This window comes from Nyctereutes procyonoides, unplaced genomic scaffold (genome assembly GCF_905146905.1).
Source record: "Nyctereutes procyonoides isolate TBG_1078 unplaced genomic scaffold, NYPRO_anot_genome, whole genome shotgun sequence".
Classification (NCBI taxonomy): Eukaryota; Metazoa; Chordata; class Mammalia; order Carnivora; family Canidae; genus Nyctereutes; species Nyctereutes procyonoides.
In genome coordinates this window covers 57860768-57874576 of record NW_026575043.1, presented here as the reverse complement: position 1 = coordinate 57874576, position 13809 = coordinate 57860768, and the positions used below count along the sequence as shown (strand labels likewise).

Here is a 13809-nt window from a genome sequence, read left to right as displayed (position 1 = left end):
TTAAATGTAATTCCTTAATTTATTTTATTCTTATTTTTTTATATTTTGTTTATTTGACAGAAGTAACAAGATCTAGCATGAGCGGGGAGGAGAAGGAGAAAGCAGGCTCCCTGCCGAGCAGGGAACCTGACTCTCAGGGCTCGATCCCAGGACCCTGGGATCACAACCTGAGCCAAAGGCAGATGGTTACCTGACTGAGCCACCCAGGCACCCTTTAAATACTTACTTACTTACTTAACTTACTTACTTACATACATACATACATACATACATACATACATACATAAATAAATAAATTCTTACTTTAAATAGTAGAATAAAATCTTTTTGGGCGCCTGGGTGGCTCAGTCAGTTAAGCATCTGCCTTCAGTTCAGATCATGATCCTAGTATCCTGGGATCAAGCCCTGCATTGGGCTCTTGGGCTCTTTGCTTGATGGGGAGCCTGCTTCTCCTGCTCCTTCTGCGGTTCCTCTTTCTTGTGCTCTCTGGATCTCTCTCTCCGAGTCAAAGAAATAAAATCTTTAAAAAAATAATCTCTGTTTACCCGTATTTTTCTTTATATTTCAGCGAGTTTTAATGTAGCTATAAAAATAGAGGATAGTTACCCCCCATTAAAGTTGTGTTTTTTTTTTTTTTTAAGATTTTAATTTTATTTTTTTATTTTATATTTTTTGGGTTTTTTTGTTTTGTTTTTTTTTAGATTTTTATTTATTTTCGAGACATAGCATGAGAGAGGGGGAGAGGGCCAGAGGGAAAAGGACAAGCAGACTTCCCACTGAGCAGGGAGTCAGATGTGGATATGGAGCTCAATCCCAGGGCCCTGAGATCATGATCTGAGCTATATTGAGATGGTTAACCAACTGAGCCATTCAGGCACCCCCACAGTTGTCACTTATAAATATATTTCATAGTTCGTGTTATGTATTTTTTTTTTTTAATCTTTTTTTTTTTTTTTTTTTTTTTTATTTATGACAGTCACAGAGAGAGAGAGAGAGGCAGAGACACAGGCAGAGGGAGAAGCAGGCTCCATGCACCGGGAGCCTGATGTGGGATTCGATCCCGGGTCTCCAGAATCGCGCCCTGGGCCAAAGACCGGTGCTAAACCACTGCGCCACCCAGGGATCCCATGTTATGTATTTTTTTTAAGATTTATTTATTTTAGAGAAAGTGTGCGCATGAGAACATAGGAAGAGGAAAAGGGAGAGGGAGAGAGACTTTCCAGCAAATTCCTTCCTGAGCATAAAGCCCAACATGGAGCTCGATCTCATGACCCTAAGAATATGACCTGAGTTGAAACCAGGAATTTGGACGCTTAACGGACTAAGCCAACCCAAGCACCACCCCTCATGTTACGTATTTTAAAAATTGTAGGTAGAAGTATTTTCAGTTGTGTTACATAGTTTGTTTCATGAATTTATGCCGATGTGCATTAGGAATTGTATTCATTGAGGGACGTCTGAGTGGCTCAGTGGTTTAGCGCCTGCCTTTGGCTCAGGGCGTGATCCCGGGATCCGGGATCAAGTCCCACATTGGGCTCCCTACAAGGAGCCTGCTTTTCTCTCTGCCTAAGTCTCTGCCCCCGCCCCGCCCTCCCCATCTCTCTCTCTCTCTCTCTCTAATGAATAAAGAAATAAATCTTAAAAAAAATAAAAAGAATTGTTTTCATTGGAATTAACTTTAGCTGTTAAGTGACAGAAAATCCAAAATCATGTTGACTTAAACAAGGTAGAAGGTAATTTCTCCGACATACAAATTCGAGTAGGTAGACCAGAGCTGTTATGCCTCCTTGAAGACTATGTCTCTTCTGTCTTATTCCTTTAACATGTGAGGCTTCATTTTCATATTACCTATTTCACATTCAGTCATTATACCTCTATATTTCATCTAGCAGAAAGAAGGAAAGAAGAGAAGAGCGTATTCTTGACTTTTTTTTTTAAAGATTTTATTTATTCATGACAGACACAGAAAGAGAGGCAGAGGGAGGAGAAGCAGGCTCCATGCAAGGAGCCTGATGTGGGACTCAACCCTGGGGAATCTGGGATTACGTGCTGAACCACCCAGGTGTCCCATATTCTTGACTTTTAAGGACATCTCTTAAATGTACATATCACCTATACCCTACTGGAGTGTGCCCATAATTAGCTATCAAGAAAAGTGAGAAATGTAGTCTTGATTCTTGGCAGGCATGCACCTATCTAAACCTGGGGGTTCTATAATTTAGAAAGAAGAGGAGAGTAGGTATTGGTGGGCCGGCCACTAGTTCTCTAATTAAAAACTTTATTTTTGGGTACTTGCCCCCTTGTTTTTTTGCAAAGATGATCTTTACCTCTCCCCTCCCCCCTTATATTTTGATACAGAATATTGCTATCATCTCAGAAGCTGCCAGCTCAGGTATTTCATTACAAGCAGATCGGAGAGCTAAAAATCAAAGACGAAGAGTTCATATGACTTTGGAATTACCCTGGAGTGCAGATAGAGCAATTCAGCAATTTGGTAAGTTCCTACGTTGAATTTCACTTGATAGCTAGTAATCATTGGGGAAATATGTACACATCAAAACCTGTATTTAATGTCAGATATCTTAAAACATGACATGTATATTTTGGAGCTGTTTGTGTATTGTATGTAAAAATGTAGACTACATGGAATCCATTTTTTACCTGTTTTAAGAAATATAAAAGATCTGTGTTGGATTTCATTGGAGTTTCTTTCTTTTTTTTTTTTTTAATTGGAGTTTCTGTCATTATATCTAAAAATGGGTTCCTCGGGAGTATCTTCATCATCGATTTTCAGAATGTATGTGGTCTATGTCAGAGCAGCTGCCACCTCATATCCTTTTCAGCCCTCGGTGGCTTTACTGAGGGCATATTGCTCTTTCCCTAGCTTTACGTGTTCATGGCCCTGTGACCTGATGTTTTAAAAAAAAAAAACAACAGATTAAGGGCACTTGAGCAGCTCAGTCAGTTAGAGTGTCCAACTCTTGATTTCTTCAGCTAAGGTTGTGATCTCCAGGACGTGGGATTGAGCCCTGCATTGGGCTCCATGCTAGCGTGGAGTTTGCTTCAGATTCTCTCCCTTCCTCTGCATGCTCCTGCACCCACCCCCTTCCCCATCATGCATGCACTCCCTCTCTAAAATAAAATCTTTGTAAAAACTTTTGGTTTTGAAGAATCCAGAGCAGCGGGTACTTCAACATTGTGTTTAACCCAAGTGGGGCAGAAGTAATAATCTGTTTATCATTGATTGTTTTGTGGCAGTTTCTGTTCTTTTGTAAGGAGGAGTGTTCTTTTCTTTTCTTTTTTTTTTTTTTTTTAAGATTTTATTTATTTGACTGGCACAAGCAGGGGGAGTGCAAGAGGTTGAAGCAGCCTCACCACTGGGCAGAGAGGCCAATGTGGGACTCTATCCCATAACCCTGGGATCATGACTTAAACTGAAGGCAGGTGCTTAACCGCCTGAGCCGCCCAGGCTCCCCAATGAGTATTGTTCTGAATATGGATGTTGCAATCAGTGTTTTTTTATTTTTTACCTTTAGTGGAATTACAGTAATTGTTACATTCTTTAATTTTTTTCTCTTAAGAGTTTCTGAATACCAGTTTAGTATTAAGATGCTAGGAATAGATCTCAAAATACACTTATCTAGTGAACACCATATTTTTTAAAATCTTTTTTTTATTTAAATTCAGTTAACATATAATGTATTATTGGTTTCAGAGATAAAGGTCAGTGATTCATCAGTCTTCTATAACACCCAGTGCTCATTACATCGTGAGCCTCTTTAATGCCCATTGCCTGGTTGCCCCATTACCCTACCTCCCTCCCCTCCAGCAACCTTCATTTTGTTTCCTGTGATTAAGAATCTCTTATGGTGGGATCCCTGGGTGGCGCAGCGGTTTAGCGCCTGCCTTTGGCCCAGGGCACGATCCTGGAGACCCGGGATCAAATCCCATGTCGGGCTCCCGGTGCATGGAGCCTGCTTCTCCCTCTGCCTGTGTCTCTGCTTCTCTCTCTCTCTCTCTGTGTGACTATCATAAATAAATAAAAAAATTAAAAAAAAAAAATCTCTTATGGTTTGTGTCCCTCTCTGATTTCACCTTGTTTTATTTTTCCCTCTTGCCCCTAAAATTCTGCTTTTTTTCTTAAATTCCACATAGGAGTGAGATCATATGAAAATTGTCTTTTTCTGATTAACTTACTTGACTTACCATAATACTCTCTAGCTCTAGCCAGTCATTGCAAATGGCAAGGTTTTTTGATGGCTGAGTAATATTCCGTTATATATAATATATACCATGTATTCTTTATTCAATCATCTGTCAGTGGACATCAGGGCTTTTTCCATAATTTGGCTATTGTGGATATGGCTAGTATAAACATTGGGGTGCAGGTGCCCCTACAGATTTCTATATTTGTATTTTTGAGGTAAATTTCTAGTAATCTCTGACCACGCTGCTGCCCAGGCTGAGACTACTCATCTCTGGTGTTTGTGACCAGGCACTTGTGAGAACGTCCCTACCCTTGGGCTGCCTCCAGATGTCACCCAGGAGTCCTCTCCGTATATACACACACACACACAACTCAGGGATGGAGGTTTGGGACTCCTAAGTTCAGTGCTATAGGCTTGGGCCTGGGTTGGGCACTGGAGTCAGACCAGCACTGGCTAGGAGGGGGGAAGATGCATGTCTTTAGCCCCAGAAATAAAGACCTGTTTGCCTACCACTGGGCTCTGCTATGCCTTCGTGGAGTGGGCAGTGATCAACAACAACAACAAAAAAAATGCTGGGTCATAGGGTAGTTTTATTTTCAAGTTTTTTTTTTTTTTTTTAAATTTTTATTTATTTATGATAGTCACACACAGGGAGAGAGAGAGAGAGGTAGAGACATAGGCAGAGGGAGAAGCAGGCTCCATGCACTGGGAGCCCGATGTGGGATTCAATCCCGGGTCTCCAGGATCGCGCCCTGGGCCAAAGGCAGGCGCCAAACCGCTGCGCCACCCAGGGATCCCTATTTTCAAGTTTTTGAGGAGCCTCCATACTGTTTTCCAGAGTGGCTGCACCAGCTTGCATTCCCACCAACAGTGTAAGAGGATGCCCTTTTCTCCACATCCTTGCCAACATCTGTCATTTCCTGCACAGTCTGTATTTTTAATGTCGTTACAGGACGAACTCATAGATCAAACCAAGTTACTGCTCCTGAGTATGTGTTTCTGATTTCTGAGTTGGCAGGGGAACAAAGATTTGCTTCTATTGTTGCTAAAAGACTTGAGAGCTTGGTAAGTTCTTGGGCTGTGTAGTTGTGTGTAAAAGATGGTGAATGCAACCTGTCTTCTGTGCCTTGATTGGAAATCTTATGTCTTGATAGGGAGCACTTACCCATGGTGACAGAAGAGCAACAGAATCTAGAGATCTGAGCAGGTTCAATTTTGATAATAAGGTACATTTCAGCTTTCAGTATCTCTGAGATTTTGTGGTAGTGTGTATCTGTGGTGAACAAAAAGGGAAAGTGGTTACTGTTTAAAACTTAAAACTGCCTCTTATGGTTTCACTGTAAAATGATAGTATGGTTATAAGAGACAGATTTTCACGTATCAGATCTTTGGTGATAAATTCTGCAGTATAATCCTATTTTCATTCCTTTTAGGAAATAGAAGTGTAATAAATACTGGGAATCAAATGTGAATTTCCAGAAATAAAGGAAATTATTTACCAGACAGCTGTGTTTGTGAATCTTTGGTACCATAATAGTTTTTATGTTCTGTTGGTTGTGTGTTCTGTTGGTGGTGTGATTAAAGTGTATCCAAATGCTGAAACTCGTTAATTTTTTTTTTTTTATTGCAGTATGGAAGAAATGCTTTAGAAATTGTTATGAAATCCATTGTCAACCTAGATTCTCCTATGGTATCACCACCTCCAGACTACCCTGGAGAATTCTTTAAAGGTAATTTTAAAAAATAATCACAACAAATGAAAATGAGTACAAAGTAGGCACCAAAACCTGTTCTGACATATGCTGTTATTTTTCATTGTCTTTGCACATAAACTATATAAAAATTTAGAAATTAAAAGTTAATAGACAACTAAGTTGACGTCTTATAATCAGACTATTAAATTTCATTCATATAAAGTATTTTGTGCTCTTGACAGTTTATTGCATGTTAATACTAGTAGATTAGTAGAGGAAGTGGTTTTGTTAGGTTAATTTAAAATCACTATGCCAGGGATCCCTGGGTGGCGCAGCAGTTTGGCGCCTGCCTTTGGCCCAGGGCGCGATCCTGGAGACCCGGGATCGAATCCCACGTCGGGCTCCCGGTGCATGGAACCTGCTTCTCCCTCTGCCTGTGTCTCTGCCTCTCTCTCTCCTCTCTCTCTCTCTCTCTCTCTCTCTCTCTCTCTGTGACTATCATAAATAAATAAAAAATTAAAAAAAAAAAAAAGAAACCTAAAAAAAAAAATAAAATCACTATGCCAGACAGCTTTTAAAATTTAATCTTAAAGTACAGGTAGGGCAGCCTAGGTGGCTCAGCAATTTAGCACCGCCTTCAGCCCAGGGTGTGATCCTGGAGTCCCAGCATCAAGTCCCACGTCAGGTTCCCTGCATGGAGCCTGCTTCTCACCTCTACCTTTGTCTCTGCCCCTCTCTGTGTGTGTTTGTCATGAATAAATAAAGTAATAATCATTGGTAAATAATCATTGGAAGTTGACATAGGGTATAGATAAAACAAAATTGGCTCTGTATTCATAGTTATTAAAACTGTGTGATGGGTATATGTATGTGACTTATAGAACATTCTCTTTAGTTTGTATGATTTTGGAAATTTCCATGTTAACAAAAAAGTCCAGCATAGTGCTATAGAAACTCTGACTTAACTCTCAAATCTGTAGATTATATTTTGCCCATAAATGTAAGTAGTCTACATGGTTTTAATTTTTGATAATTTATTATATAATTCAGGAAGCTCTGAAAACATTTTGGAAAATATGTAGATGTAAGATACATGAAACATCATTATAGGGTTAGGATTTTTCACTAGAAAGTCTTTTCTAGTTGGAAACCAGTGTTTAGTATTGGTACAAACCCTATTGATATACTGTCAAGGGTGCTTATAATCACTGATGGCATTAACAAAGCAAAAAAGGAAGATGTTTCCCTCTTCTTCTCCCCCTTTTATTTCCTTCCATTCTCTTTCCCTCCCTCTCTTTTTTCTTTTTTTGTTGTGTTTAAAATGGCTCCCTCATTTACTTCTAAGTTTTTCTAATTACATGTTACTTGCAGTGCCTGGCTGGCTCAGTTGGCACAACATGTGACTCTTGATCCTCAGGGTTGTGAGTTCAGGCCCCATGTTGGATGTAGAGATTACTTAAAAAAAAAAAAAAAATTTACATGTTATTTACTTATTATAAGTAATGGGGAAAATAATAAAGAGTCTTTAATAAAGAGTCCATGCTTTTTATTTATTCATGAGAGACACAGAGAGGCAAAGACCGAGGCAGTGGGAGAAGCAGGCTCCATGCAGGGAGCCCGATGTGGGACTCGATCCTGGGACCGCGGGATCACGACCTGAGCCGAAGGTAGATGCTTGACCGCTGAGCCACCCAGGTGTTCCCCATGCTCTCCCCTTAATCTCCACCTTCATTCTCACCTGCTGAGGTCACAAATGTTGACTGTCTGAGGGATCCCTGGGCTGGTTTAGCGCCTGCCTTTGGCTCAGGGCACGATCCTGAAGACCTGGGATCGAATCCCACATCGGGCTCCCGGTGCATGGAGCCTGCTTCTCCCTCTGCCTGTGTCTCTGCCTCTCTCTCTCTCTCTCTCTGTGTGTGTGTGTGACTATTGTAAATAAATAAAAATTAAAAAAAACAAAAACAAAAAAACAAACGTTGATAGTCTGAACAGGGGCAGCCTGCCACATCTTTTCTCCGTTTTCATCTAAACAAAGAACTTTTCTTTTAAATGTGATTAGTATTATTTTAATATTACTTCTGATATCCTGTTCTCATTTAATACCACCTCCTAGACAGACACTTCCTACAACTTCGTAGCTATTGCACTAGCATTTTTTTTTAACGGTTGCACAGTATTTTGCAGCTGGCTTATACAGCATTTTTTTTCCCCATCATTCCTTTTTTGGTATTCAAATGGTTTTGATTTGTTTTGGTACCATCTCTAACAATGCTAAAATTTTATGGCTAACCTTTTGTACAGATTTTCCTCCATAAGATTGGTTTCCAAAAGGAGGATTTTTGGCTACACAGTTGTCACCTGCATAATTTACAACAGTTTTGTGCATGTAGCAGAATACTAGCTGATTTATTAAATGTGTAAATAGGATATAATCATGCTTCCTGTTGGCTCTTTTCTCTTATACCCTTATTCTGTAAGTCTGGGTTAGAGCCTAGACAATAGTATTAAAGAGCTGTATAGGGGCACCTGGATGGCTCAGTTGGTTAAGTATGTGCCTTCAACTCAGGTCATGATCCCAGGCTGCTGGGATTGAGCCCCATATCAGGCTCCCTGCTCAGCAGGGACTCTGCTTCTCTCTCTCCCTTTACTTTTCATCCTGCGCGTGCGAATGCACTATCAAATAGATAAAATCTTTTTGTAAAATGCTTTGTAAACTGCCTTCATAGTAACATAATGCAGAACAAGTTAACTGTTTTACGTATTGCTTCTGCAGCACCTTGTCAATATTGATATTGTTTTGGATGGAAACAAGATTAATAGCTTATTTACACAACTATTTAATCAACTAGTTTATATATTCAAAATTGTTTATATTCTGTAGGTGATAACTGCATAACCAAAGATGTCTACCATCAAAGACTGCTGTTAGAAAAAATACAGTGTGAAGTTTGAGTACTGTATGATTTCAGAATACCAAAACGTCATTTGGGGACTGTGAGTTCCATTTAATTCAGCGAATAGGAACTACGAAAGATATCTTAGACTGTGGGTTTTGTGTGTGTGTGTGTCTGTGTTTAAAGATTTTATTGATTCATGAAGTACACACAGAGGCAGAGAAATAGGCAGAGGAAGAAGCAGGCTCCTCACAGGAAGCCCAATGTGGGACTCAATCCCCTGACCCCCAGGATCACGCCCCGAGCCGAAGGCAGACACTCAACCGCTGAGCCACCCAGGCATCCCTCTTAGGCTGTGTTTTAATGCTGGAACTTGATCTACTTTGTTTAGTCAGGTAACAGCTCATTGAGTCATTTGGGCTATAAGGTATTTAAATTTCCTGACAGATGTTCGACAAGGACTGATAGGAGTTGGCCTAATAAATGTAGAAGATCGCTCGGGAATTCTTACTCTAGATAAAGGTAAGAGTATGAGTTTTGTATATAGATACAACTATTGCTATATCATTACAGCCCAAGAGCATTTTGTTTATGCTTTTGTCAACTTGAAGGTGAAGCTTCAAGTTTGTAGTATTCAATCCCTTCTTCCTGAATGCTCATAAATTCACTCAGGGTGGTTTTGTTATTTAAAAGAGATTAATGCTGAGGTGAAGTAAGTCAGTCGGAGAAGGACAAACATTATATGGTCTCATTCATTTGGGGAATATAAAAAGAAGTGAAAGGGAATAAAGGGGAAAGGAGAGAAAATGACTGGGAAATAACACTGATGGTGACAGAACATGAGAAACTCCTAACTCTGGGAAATGAACAAAGGGTGGTGGAAAGGGAGATGGGCGGGGCGTTGGGGTGACTGGGTGACGCACTGAGGGGGTCACTTGATGGGATAAGCACTGGGTGTTATGCTATATGTTGGCAAATTGAACTCCAATAAAAAAAATATATATACCAAAAAAAATGAAGAACATATGACTCTTGATCTCGAGGTTGTGAGTTTGAGCCCCATGATGTTGGGGCAGAGATTACTTAAGTAAATATTTCAAAAAACAAATAAGGAAATGATATATGAAAAAATAAAATAAAAGAGATTAAACCTTTATTCTGTCCCGGTAGCATCAATTCTCAACCCAGGTTGCATAAATGATCAGCTGTGAAGCTTTTAAAAAGTACTGAAACTACAGGTGAGGTTTCAACTTTGGTGATTTCCCATGGTTCCAAAGTTTCTAATTTTGCAGCCAAAGTTGAGTTTCACAGACTTACAGCATTTAGAACTTTTTATGAGTTAAGATTTCATGTTGGAGGACATTTTCATGTACTAAATGGTTTTCATACTTTCAGTAAGTGAATTTGAAGTTGCAAAAATTGAATAAAACAACCATCTTTAGCACATGTATGTGGTCATGCTAATTGCTAGAGATAGAAATGGTCAAATTAAAGCTCTGTTCTGGGAGCAGTACAAGGTTGTGGGTGTGAGGGAAGACCATGGAGGAGGAAGTGAGACTTGGTTTAATTCCAGGGGTGAGTGGATTTTATTTGCCATTTGAATGCATTAAATCTTTCTTATAATCTTGTCCTTGCAGATTATAACAACATAGGAAAATTCTTAAATAGAATTTTGGGCATGGAAGTGCATCAGCAGAATGCGTTATTTCAGTATTTTGCAGACACACTTACAGCAGTTGTTCAAAATGCCAAAAAAAATGGAAGATATGATATGGGAATTTTAGGTAAGTAGAGAAATTTTGAAAATATCCTGTTTATTCATAATAAAATGTTCTTTTTCCATTCATATGTTGCTTTTTGTTCTTTAAGATCTCGGTTCTGGAGATGAAAAAGTGAGGAAAAGTGATGTTAAGAAGTTTTTGACTCCAGGATATTCCACCTCAGGTCACGTAGAGTTATACACTGTAAGTTCAGGAAATGTGCATGTGTGTGACCTCCTGTGATTGGCACTCACAGAAATGAGTATAATTTAAGTTGTATTCTTTCTTTTACAGATTAGTGTAGAGAGGGGAATGTCTTGGGAGGAAGCTACCAAGATTTGGGCTGAGCTGACAGGACCAGATGATGGCTTTTACTTGTCTTTGCAAGTAAGACTTGTCTCCTTGGGATGTTAATTGTTCATATATATAATGCATCATCACTGCCAGCAGTGCAATTGTCTTTCCGCTTTGTGCCAGTTTTCCAATTGTGTTTAGCTTTTCTCTGTTTTGATAATTTATCATCAAATTAATAGACATTTTCATTTAATGTATTTTGGGGGGTGTTTATTAGCTGCGAGTTATGGATTATTACATACTCAGTTAATTGGACCACTTTGTTTCATGGTGCGGGGACCTTCTCTAGGCCTAGATCAAGAACTACGTTCATTGTTTAGTTCTGTAGGCCTCTAGTACGCTTCATATTTGAAAGATTCATTTTTTAGTTATTGTAAATAATTCTTTAGTATTTGTGGTAAAGCTAAGGAGGAGATGGAAGTATACATACAAATACATTTACACAGAGACATTGCCACATCCACAAATCAATGTATGTGTATATATATAATCATCCATGACCATGGTGCAATATCTTGAATTTTCTTGTTAAAGACTACAGAATTTTTATATCCCCCTTTCTGTGATATTTATCTGTGTGTTCTTTCTTCTACAGAAATAATCTTTATTCTCTAATGGCACACAGGATGATGAAATACTACTGATACTATACCCCAGTGTTCCTGAAAATAATTTTGGGAAAAAAGCATAAACTTTTTTTGCTTTTCCTTCCTCCCTTTCTCCCATTTTGTTGAAACATAGGTGTTTCAACTAATTCTGCATTGTCAGTATATGGTACTTCTGTAGTATGCTTTTCTTTCAATGCTTAATCTTAGCTCTATAGGTAATTAATTTACATTTAGTGTTCACCTCTCACTAGTCCTTCGGTTACATCTCTAATTGTTTTGGGTTTTTTGTTGTTTTGTTTTTTTAAGACTTTATTTATTTATTCATGAGAAAGAGAGAGGCAGAGGGGGAGAAGCAGGCTCCATGCAGGGAGCCCGATGCAGGACTCGATCCCGAGACTCCAGGATCATACCCTGGGCCGAAGGCAGGCACTAAACCGCTGAGCCACCCAGGGATCCTCTGTTGTTTTTTTATTTTTTTTAATTTTAATTTTATTTTTTATTTTCTTAAATTTTTATTTATTTATGATAGGCACACACAGAGAGAGAGAGGCAGAGACACAGGCAGAGGGAGAAGCAGGCTCCATGCACCGGGAGCCCGACGTGGGATTTGATCCAGGGCCTCCAGGATCGCGCCCTGGGCCAAAGGCAGGCGCTAAACCACTGCGCCACCCAGGGATCCCTCTGTTGTTTTTTTAAAGATTTTATTTATTCATGAAAAACAGAGACAGAGAGAGGCAGAGACACAGGGAGAGGGAGAAGCAGGTTTCCCACAAGGAGCCCGATATGGAACTTGATCCCGGGATCATGCCCTGAGCCAAAGGCAAACGCTCAACCACTGAGCCACCCAGGCATAGCCATCTCTAATCATTTTGTTTAAAGTCTGTTCTGAATCCTCAAGAAGGGTGTGTTGGGAGCATTACTTCCTGAGGTTGGTTGTTTTTAAATTTGTTTTTGAGAGAGAGTAAAAGCATATGTGCCCACCTGCACCCTGAGCAGGAGAGGGAGAGAGGATCTCAGACTCCCCGCTGAGCACGGAACCCAACGCATGGCTCAATTCCCGGACCCTGAAATTATGGCTTGAAATGAAGTCAGACACTTAACTGACTGAGGTACCCTGGTGTCCCAGTGCTTCATTTTTGTGACTGAATAGTATTCCATTGTGTGTGTGTGTGTGTGTGTGTGTGTGTGTGTATCCACCCCATTTTTTTTTTAATTTGCCATATTTGTGAAGAGAACAATTGTATATAAAGACCAGGTTCAAGATGTAATTGCATAAAAGATGCCAGAGGCAGGATGAGACCCATAAATAAGCTATCTAGAGCAAGTGTCCCCAAATTTTTTCTATAAAGGGTCAGATAGTAAATACTCTAGGTTTTGTAGTCCATGTCTAGTTTCTACTGACTATTCTTTTTTATTTTTGTTTTTTTCCTTCCTTTTCCCTTCCTTCACCCCTCTCCCTCCCTCCCACTTTTCTTAAGCTTAAGAGCCTCTGCCCAATTTGGTCACAGTCATGATTTTACAGGTCCCTGATCCAAGAGCAGAGCTCTCAAACTAAATGTCTCCTAATTAAATTATTTTTTAAAAAATCTTATTGAGGGGTACCTGAGTGACTCAGTAAGTTGTGTGTCTGATTCTTGGTTTCAGCTCAGGTCATGATCTCAGGGTCATGAGATCGAGCCCCATGTGGCTTTGCACTCAGTGCAGTCTGCTTAAGATTTTCTCCCTCTCAAGATTCCTGGGTGGCTCAGGAGTCGAACATCTGCCTTTGGCTCAGATAATGGTCTCAGGGTCCTGGGATCAAGTTGAGCATTGGGCTCCCTGCAGAGAGCGTCCTTCTCCCTCTGCCTACGTCTCTGCTTCTGTGTCTCTCTCATGAATAAATAAATGAAATCTTAAAAAAAAAAAAAAGATTCTCTCCCTTTGTCCCTCTCCCGGCTTGCTTGCACACATGCTCCCTCTCACTCTCCGAAATAAGTAAAATCTTAAAAAAAAAATCTTGAGATTTTTATATTTGTAGATTCACATGATGTTATGAGAGGTGATTACAGAGTAAGTCCTTTACACCCATATCACCAATGGTAACATTTTAGAAAACTATAGTATCATATCAAAACCAGCATTATATCACTGTTACATAATTCACCAGATTTTATTCAGATTTCTCCCTTACATGGGATTGTGATTGGTGTAGATTAAGGTCTTGTTTATTGGGTTTTTTTTACTCCAAATTATTGCCAGAAATTACAACTGGTAGATTTTGTGGAAAGTGCTGATCCTCACCTTCCTTTGAG

General features: G+C 39.6%; 1 protein-coding gene across 2 annotated transcripts in view; it reads left to right on the top strand.

The window, feature by feature from the left end:
* The window catches only part of SBNO1 (strawberry notch homolog 1), a 62835-nt gene that overhangs the window by 37160 nt on the left and 11866 nt on the right, over positions 1 to 13809 (top strand). For both annotated transcript variants that reach the window (XM_055322484.1, XM_055322482.1), the window contains exons 21-28: positions 2359 to 2494; positions 5161 to 5273; positions 5363 to 5434; positions 5839 to 5938; positions 9244 to 9318; positions 10434 to 10580; positions 10666 to 10760; positions 10851 to 10943. In XM_055322484.1, the coding sequence (XP_055178459.1) occupies positions 2359 to 2494; positions 5161 to 5273; positions 5363 to 5434; positions 5839 to 5938; positions 9244 to 9318; positions 10434 to 10580; positions 10666 to 10760; positions 10851 to 10943 (831 nt within the window). The remainder of the gene's footprint in view (positions 1 to 2358; positions 2495 to 5160; positions 5274 to 5362; positions 5435 to 5838; positions 5939 to 9243; positions 9319 to 10433; positions 10581 to 10665; positions 10761 to 10850; positions 10944 to 13809) is intronic.